The sequence below is a fragment of the Misgurnus anguillicaudatus genome, chromosome 18, assembly GCF_027580225.2.
Source record: "Misgurnus anguillicaudatus chromosome 18, ASM2758022v2, whole genome shotgun sequence".
NCBI classification, from domain to species: domain Eukaryota; kingdom Metazoa; phylum Chordata; class Actinopteri; order Cypriniformes; family Cobitidae; genus Misgurnus; species Misgurnus anguillicaudatus.
Window position 1 is genome coordinate 35,275,370 of NC_073354.2, and position 8,537 is coordinate 35,283,906.

Below are 8,537 nucleotides of genomic sequence, written 5' to 3' on the forward strand. Positions count from 1 at the left end.
TGTTATATACATCATACATAAAAAACTATCTGGCACTTTTTGTTCAACGTGTTGATTAACCTCAGCTGTTTGTCATTTAAAATGAATGATGTTCCCATTGAGATAATTACAGACTGTAAGTTTTTATAGACTCAAAGATTTACTATATGTTTGCAATAATGTCAAATAAGCAAAATATTTAATCATACACAAACTTTAGCATGTAAAACTACTAAATCAAGATAAATTAATTAAACATCTCTGAAATAAACACTATTAGCTTCACAACATGTATTCAGTCGCCGGTTATTATTAATCTACAGAAACTATTTTCATTCAAATGTCAGAGTATGTGAATGGTTGAATCCACAGATATAAGTGAATATGAGAGTCTTAAAGGCCTTCTGAAAGCGAGGATAAAAAAATCCATAGATCAAAGGATTACAAGTTGAGTTAAAATATGCAAACCAAAATAAAGCTTCAAAAACATCAGCTGGGGTCACAAAATTAAGGAAAGGATTAACGGTAGCAGCAATAGAAGAGGGCAGCCAGCAGATAAAGAAAACGCCCATAACAAGAGCCAGAGTTTTAGCTGCTTTTCTTTCTCTGTGTGCAGAGCTTTGACTGTTAACACCTGTGGTGATCACAGACACTTTCTCTGACAAAACCTTTGCGTGTTTTTTCACAACATTGAATATGATGATATACAGAGAGCTCATTATAGTTCCTGGAATAATAAAAAACAAGATGATAGAAATAAGTCCCCATTCTTTGTTTAGAAACACAGCACAGCCACCAAAACAAGACACCTGTAAAATAAGAGCTTCCAGACCAACAGCAAACACCCCTGAAAACACAACAGAAAAGCAGTACACAAATGAAAAGATCCATGTAAAGGTGATTAATACAATCACAGTGTTGTTTGTGATCCTCATTTTGTACCTTAGAGGGTCACAGATGGCCAAGTATCTATCAATAGATATTAAACTAAGATGTATTAAAGAAGAGAAACAGAAGGTCATGTCCAAGCTAGAATGAACTTTACAAATAACATCTCCAAAAAACCAGCAGCCCTCTACAGATCGCACCATACTGTAGGGCATCACCAGTGAACCCTGCAGAAAGTCACACACAGCCAATGACTGAACGATCAGATGAGTTGGAGACTGAAGCTGTTTGAAGTGAGAGATGGAGATGATGATCAACAGATTCCCAAAAACTGTCATGAGGATCATGAGTGAAATGAAAGCGTATATTGCCACTTTAACAACAGTGAGACGATGAGCTCTAGGACAAGAGTCTGGATGTGAAGGATAACACAGGAGAATGTTCTCAGTCTCATTGAAAGACATTGCGTCTTAGAGGACTTAGTTAACAGGTAGACAATTATAACCCAAAGCTGAAACAAAATAATTTTAGAAATTACAACATGATTCAGGCAAATACCTAAAGAAACATAAACATAAATACAGTACATGTCTATTCAATCTAACTTCCTAAATGAACGTAATATAGCTCAGATGTGTTCATATATACCAATCAGGTCAGGTCTCACCCCCCCCAGCTGTATACGTAACTAACTGATACACAAACATTGTGACTCATGAGATTACAATAAAAAAAAAACTGAACTGTGTGTCCTGAATTAAAGGTCAATGGAGGTGTAATTGAGGTGTTAAAGATAATATGGTGGCTATTTACGTATCAGGAAGTGCATGAAAAACATGTAGGGCATAGGAGCAAATAATTTTAGATAATATTTGTGATTTTGCCGATAAGGGATGCCACAATTCTCAATATAATATTGAACCGTTTGGTACGACCTCCACTGTCAAATACACGCATGTGAATTGCGGTTTTCCGGTTTCCATTTTATTATTTCCTGTCCATCTGTTTGTTTGTCTGCAAATCCACATGCCTTCCCGTGAGTAAATATTAAATCATGCGCTAAAGGTGCATTAAGCTTTGTTTATACTCGCGCTTTGCTCCACACCACAAGCCTCTGCTGATCGACAAGGAATTTATTGACACACTTACTGTTGCACTCACCCGAGCAATCGAGTCTAAAACCAACACAAAGAAGAAGATAGAAGTTGTTGTTTCCTAGAAAAACCCTGGTACTTGTAACATCAGAGCTTGATATATAAATATGAGAACATGAATAAAACAACAATCTTCATCTCAAAGTGTCATCCACACAAGTTGAAAAATCTCAATTCAAGCGGAAATTCCTATGAGGCAAAGTTAAATCCTGCGAGTTATCTAAAGCGAGAAATGAGATATGAATATATGGTGTACTGTTTAACACAGCATAAAGTGATGTTACACTTTACATTGTAAATGAAAGCTACTGTAATGCAGTACTATTCAGTTTAATTTACTTAAGTATATGTATATATATTTAAATGGCCAGTTTATGTTTTCATTTGCTATTTAACATTTTCCGGACTATAAGTTGCTCTGGAGTATAAGTCACATCAGTGAAAAAAATGTGTTTTGAAGAGGAGAAAACTATATAAGTCGCACTTGTCTATATGGCACGTTTATTTAGAAAATTATTACACAAAATCCAAGCTGAAGAACAGACATTTAATCTGGAAAGGTTATTTCTCTAAATAATAGCAAAGAACAGGAGGCTGAATAGGTGTCCATACATGTTAAAGTAACATAAACAGTTATTTACATGATACACAATAGCATATTGAACATACCTGGGAGGCTGAATAGGCTAAATTAACTTAATAAGCCAAATCAAGTTCAAAAAGGTCCAGAAGTCATTCCGCATCACTGAATCCATTGAATTACATAAATACAGGAGCAGCATATAGCGGACTCTCGCGGCTGTAGACGGTAATAGTTTTTCTTGGTTCATATATGAAATATTTTTGATGTATAAGTCGCACCTGAACTTAAATTTCAGGACCTGCCAAACTATGAAAAAAGTGCGACATAGAGGCTGGAAAATACGGTATGTTAATTCAAAATTTTATCAAAAGTAGATTTTTGCATTTACGTATACTAAAGATAACTGTAATTAAAACCATTTTTTCTTCTTAACATCTTACTGTTCCTGTAGCATAGAATCATGTAAAAACACTTTAACAGGCTAGAACCTGTTAACCGTGGTTTAAAAAACGAGGTATGTATTGAACCGTGGATTAAATTTATTGTTGCATCCCTAACGATAACAGACGATATTTCGTATCCTTCAAAAATGTGTTTGTGAACGTCTTACCTATTCTTGCTCCCCCTTGCTATGTGTTAATAGGATTAATGTTAATAATGTAGGTTCATATTTTAATGATGATGTAACACAGACTGGGCTTAAGTGTAATTCCAAGACTGAAATGTGTGTCTGAGATGTCTTAACTGAAAACAGCTAGTACTCACATATCTTAAAATACATCAGTACCATTGTTTTGTCTCAAAATGCACACCAGTCATGCTTTTTGTAAGTTATGTGTCACGATCATCACCATGGTTGTCCCTGCTGGCCACCGGAGGCTTCACTACACATCAGCCTCAGGACCATAATTCCTTGCTCTGCTCGGATTGTTGCCACACCTGCTTCCTGTTATCTGGACTATTTAAAGGGATAGTTCGGCCAAAAATGATATTTAACCCATGATTTACTCACCCCAAGCTGTCCAAGTTGCATATGTCCATCGTTTTTCAGACAAACACATTTTCGGATATTTTAGAAAATGTTTTAGATCTTTCAGTTGATTAAATGTAAAGTTATGGGGTCCACAACTTTCAAGTCCAAAAAAAGTGCGTCCATCCTTCAAAAAATAAATCCAAATGGCTCCAGGATGATAAACAAAGGTTTTCTGAGGGTAATCCGCCCAGTGTTTTTGTAGAAATATCCACATTTAAAACTTTATTAACGTAAATAACTACCTTCCGGTAGCGCTGCCATCTTAGTCGCGTCCGCATTCAGGATGAGAGCTTACGCAGCCTACGGAGGCTACTCTGCTGCTGCTCTGTGCCCCCACCCTCCGAATTTGTCATACGTCACTAAGAAAAGTGCGTACACTACGCTAAAACTCTCTCCTGAATAGGAGTCTAAGATGGCGGCGCTACCGGAAGGTAGTTATTTTGGTTTATGAAGTTTTAAATATGGATATTACTACAACAGCACCACGCGGATTACCCTCAGAAGACCTTTGTTTATCATCCTGGAACCGTTTGGATTTATTTTGTGAAGGATGGACGCACTTTTTTTGGACTTGAAGGTCGTGGACCCCGTAACATCACATTTAATCAACTGAAAGATCTAAAACATTTTCTAAAATATCCGTAAATGTGTTTGTCTGAAAAACAATGGACATATGTCACTCAGACAGCTTGGGGGTGAGTAAATCATGGGTTTAATATCATTTTTGGGCGAAATATCCCTTTAAACTATGCTCACTCTTGCTCACGTTGTGAAGTACACTAAAAAAAATGTTGGGTTATTTTCAATCCAGCATTGGGTAAAAAAGGATGAGCCCAGCAGATGGGTTACAGTTAACCCAATTTTTTTATATTTGACCCAACAATGTGTTAAAATAACCCAGCGTTTTGGGTTGAAACAACCCAGCATGGGTTAAATAACAACCCAGTGTGCTTGGCTCATCCCTTTTTGCCCCAAGGCCGGGTTGAAAGTAACCCAGCATTTTTATACTGTATTGTTAGCTGTGTCTGGATTACCAAGTTAGCTGTGTCTGGATTACCAAGTGTTTCCTTGTACCGTGTTCCTTTGTTACTTGACTCTGCCTGAATATCATTTATTGATTGTTTGCTGCCTGCCCTGAGCTTTGCTTGGATATTTACTCTGTTTTTGGATTAGCTTTGCTGTTGATGTTTGCCTGGTTATTGACCCACTACCTGTTCAGTGGATTACCCTAATAAACTGCACTTGGGTCTAACCCCTGCCTTAGCTTAAAGTTACAGTATGTTTGCGTATTAATAGCATGAAGTGTGAAAATCGTGCAATACATACGCCAAATTCCAATTTGGCATGCATATGATACGCCAGTCCTCCCCATTCACTTAAACAGCTTTGTTGTGGTTTTATTTATTGGTTTCTAAATGTTTTGCTAATTTTACCATTTTCGCTTGGGTTTAGAGTTAGAACAACTTTTTGTTACACAAAAATGACATCCTAACCCAAACCCAAACTCTAACCCCAACTCAGGCAACCATGGCTTAAAAATAGACAAAAACATGGAGAAACCTGTATATTAAATAACCTCCAGCAAATCTCAAATCTAACCCTAAACCCAAGCGAAAATTGTTTAAAAAACAGAAAAAAAAAGAGAAACCAATAAATAAAACGACAAAAAAAAGATACACTATTTAAGTGAATGGGGAGGACTGGCGTTTCATATGCAAGCCAAATTGGATTTTGGCGTATGTATAGCAAAATGGTCACACTTCATGCTATTTATACGCATCTACATGAGACTGGGTAGTAAAAATCATATAGGCCTACAGTATTTATTTAGTTATAAATGAACATTTTGTACTTAACCACATGGTAAAATCTGTGCTATAAAATGTCCCTTTTTCACACACACACACACACACACACACGCACGCACGCACGCACGCACGCACGCGCGCACACACACACACACACACACACACACACACTCTCTCTCTCTCTCTCTCTCTCTCTCTCTCTCACACACACACACATTATGATGTAATGTCTGTTTATCACACAAACACATAGCAGCACCCAGGAGTCTTATTATATTTTCTCACTTTTAACATTTACCTCTCAAAGGTCATCACCTGTCATAGTTGACACACTTTTGCAGGTGTCATAGATGTGCTGTCATGTCTCATATCAGATCAATCCTTATTTATTACTCATCGTCTTACTTTGCACTGAAATGGCTTTATTTCTTTAAAATATGTTTAATCACTTGAAATGCACATTTGAATGTTTGTTCCTTGTAAACTGGTGTTACAGTGCCTTTACTGTGGTTCATTCACCAGACATTAGGATCATAGCCGGGATTTATGACCTGATGTACACTGAAATCATAGCTTAACTTGTATCTGGTATTATTCTAGTTTGTTTACCCTTTAACTGTTACTATATGAAATACTTTCTAGAAAACTTTTCTTCCAGTAAGTAACCTTCACTATGGTCAGAAAAAAAAATTATATTTGAATCATGACTTTATTTATGTATGATTAAACAGTTGTCATTTCCTCTCAAGACTTTTATTAAACATCATCTTGGGTTTAAATGTCTCATATCACAAAACATATAGGGACAGTGATTAGACTAGTCCTAGATTAAAATAAATGTAAAAGCTGTCCAAACTGAAATTGCACTGACATATCTTAAAATACATCAGTGCCCTTTGTTTTGCCTGAAAATGCATACAAGTAATGTTTTTAGTAAGGCATGTTTGTTAAAACCAGTTATATTTCCTAATTAAACTAAGGCCTAGTCATGGCTTAAACTAATCCCTGTCCAGGAAACCACCCAATAGACTACAGAATAAAGACTAGTTAAAAACATTTGTTATATACATCTCAGATCTAAAACTGTCTGGCACTTTTTGCTTAATGTGTTGTTTGACCCCTACTGTTTATTATAATTGATTGACTATGTAAAATGTTACCATCGAGATCATTACAGGTCCAGAGTTTTACAACGCATTTTTTTTTGTATATGTTTTCAATAACATCATTTATTCAGTCACTGGTTATTATTTATCTTTAGAAACTGTATTCATTCAAATGTCAGCGTATCTGAATGATTGAATCCACAGATATAAGTGAATATGAGAGTCTTAAAGGCCTTCTGAAAGCAAGGATAGAAAAATCCATAGATCAAAGGATTACAAGTTGAGTTAAAATATGCAAACCAAAACAAAGCCTCAAAAACATCAGCGGGGGTTACAAAATTAAGGAAAGGATTAACAGTAGCAGCAATAGAAGAGGGCAGCCAGCAGAGAAAGAAAACGCCCATAACAAGAGCCAGAGTTTTAGCTGCTTTTCTTTCTCTGTGTGCAGAGCTTTGACTGTTAACACCTGTGGTGGTCACAGACACTTTCTCTGACAAAACCTTTGCGTGTTTTTTAACAACATTAAATATGATGATATACAGAGAGCTCATTATAGTTCCTGGAATAATAAAAAACAAAATGATAGAAATAAGTCCCCATTCTTTGTTAAAAAACACACCACATCCACCAAAACAAGACATCTGTAGAATAACAGCTTCCAGACCAACAAAAAACACCCCTGAAAACACAACAGAAAAGCAGTACACAAATGAAAAGATCCATGTAAAGGTTATTAATACAGTCACAGTGTTGTTTTTGATCCTCATTTTGTACCTCAGAGGGTCACAGATGGCCCAGTATCTATCAATAGATATTAAACTAAGATGTATTAAAGAAGAGAAACAGAAGGTCATGTCCAAACTAAAATGCACTTTACAAATAACATCTCCCAAAAACCAGCAGCCCTCGACAGATCGCACCATACTGTAGGGCATCACCAGTGAACCCAGCAGACAGTCACACACAGCCAATGACTGAACGATCAGATGAGTTGGAGACTGAAGCTGTTTGAAGTGAGAGATGGAGATGATGATCAGCAGATTCCCAAAAACTGTCATGAAGATCATGAGTGAAATGAAAGCATATATTGCCACTTTAACACCAGTGAGACGCTGAGTTCTAGGACAAGAGTCTGGATGTAAAGGATAACACAGGAGAATATTCTCAGTCTCATTGAAAGACATCGCGTCTTAGAGGACTTAGTTAACAGGTAGACAATTATAACCCAAAGTTTAAACAAAATAATTTTAGAAATTACAACATGGTTAAGGCAAATATCTAAAGAAACATGAACATAAATAGAGTACATGTCTATTCAATCTAACTTCCTAAATGAACGTGATATAGCTCAGATGTGTTCATATATACAGTTCAGGTCAGATCTCAACCCCCCAGCTGTATACGTAACTAACTGATACACAAACATTGTGACTCATGAGATTACAAAAAACTGAACTGTCAATGGAGCTATAATAGAGGGGTTAAAGATAATATGGTGGCTATTAACGTATCAGAAAGTGCATGAAAAAACATGTAGGGCATAGGAGCAAAACAATTTAGATAACGATAACAAGAGATGCCTAATTCTCTAATATTGAACCATTCTGTACAACCTCCACTATCACAAAACTGCTGTGAGGTTGGTCATTTTCGGATGCTGAGCCACACGCAAGGCTACAAAAATTGCTGTGCACAACTCCATGCAAAATGAGGTCTCGCACACCCAATGTGCACTACCGCCCACTTGTAATTTGTAATTTATTTATTATGACACTTCATGTCATTTTTGCCGCGCGAAACCACCACTGTGCTCATTCATTCGCATCAAGTAAAAACAAGGCTTTGTTACGTGTTTGTAATGTTTTTTCTCATGTTATTGTTTGCTGTGAGGTTTTCTGTTTTGTTTTCTATTGTTTCTGTCTCCGCTGTCTCTGTTTCTAGGTACCGTGATTGGTAACATCGTGTGCCCAATAATTGGACACTCCC

At 36.6% G+C, this 8,537-nt stretch overlaps 2 protein-coding genes across 2 annotated transcripts; both read right to left on the reverse strand.

The window, feature by feature from the left end:
* Nucleotides 1–311: 311 nt before the first annotated feature.
* LOC129429955 (trace amine-associated receptor 3-like) lies at nucleotides 312–1,331 on the reverse strand. The gene is made up of 3 exons (XM_073855401.1): nucleotides 922–1,331; nucleotides 789–826; nucleotides 312–706 (listed from the first exon to the last, which is right to left on the reverse strand). The coding sequence occupies exons 1-3, from the start codon at nucleotides 1,329–1,331 to the stop codon at nucleotides 312–314; spliced, it is 843 nt and encodes a 280-aa protein (XP_073711502.1).
* Nucleotides 1,332–6,715: 5,384 nt separating this feature from the next.
* Nucleotides 6,716–7,735, reverse strand: LOC129429963 (trace amine-associated receptor 2-like). The gene has a single exon (XM_055186968.2). It carries the CDS (start codon nucleotides 7,733–7,735, stop codon nucleotides 6,716–6,718), a length of 1,020 nt encoding a protein of 339 aa, XP_055042943.2.
* Nucleotides 7,736–8,537: the final 802 nt, after the last annotated feature.

Excerpts from the sequence above, each read along its gene's own strand:
- LOC129429955 (XM_073855401.1), bottom strand. The coding sequence starts at position 1,331 with ATGTCTTTCAATGAGACTGAGAACATTCTCCTGTGTTATCCTTCACAT. Across the intron at positions 827-921 it reads GCCATCTGTGACCCTCTAAG|GGGTGTTTGCTGTTGGTCTG; the intron begins GTACAAAATGAG and ends TTGTGTTTTCAG. Across the intron at positions 707-788 it reads TGGAAGCTCTTATTTTACAG|GAACTATAATGAGCTCTCTG; the intron begins GTGTCTTGTTTT and ends TTATTATTCCAG.
- LOC129429963 (XM_055186968.2), bottom strand. The coding sequence starts at position 7,735 with ATGTCTTTCAATGAGACTGAGAATATTCTCCTGTGTTATCCTTTACAT.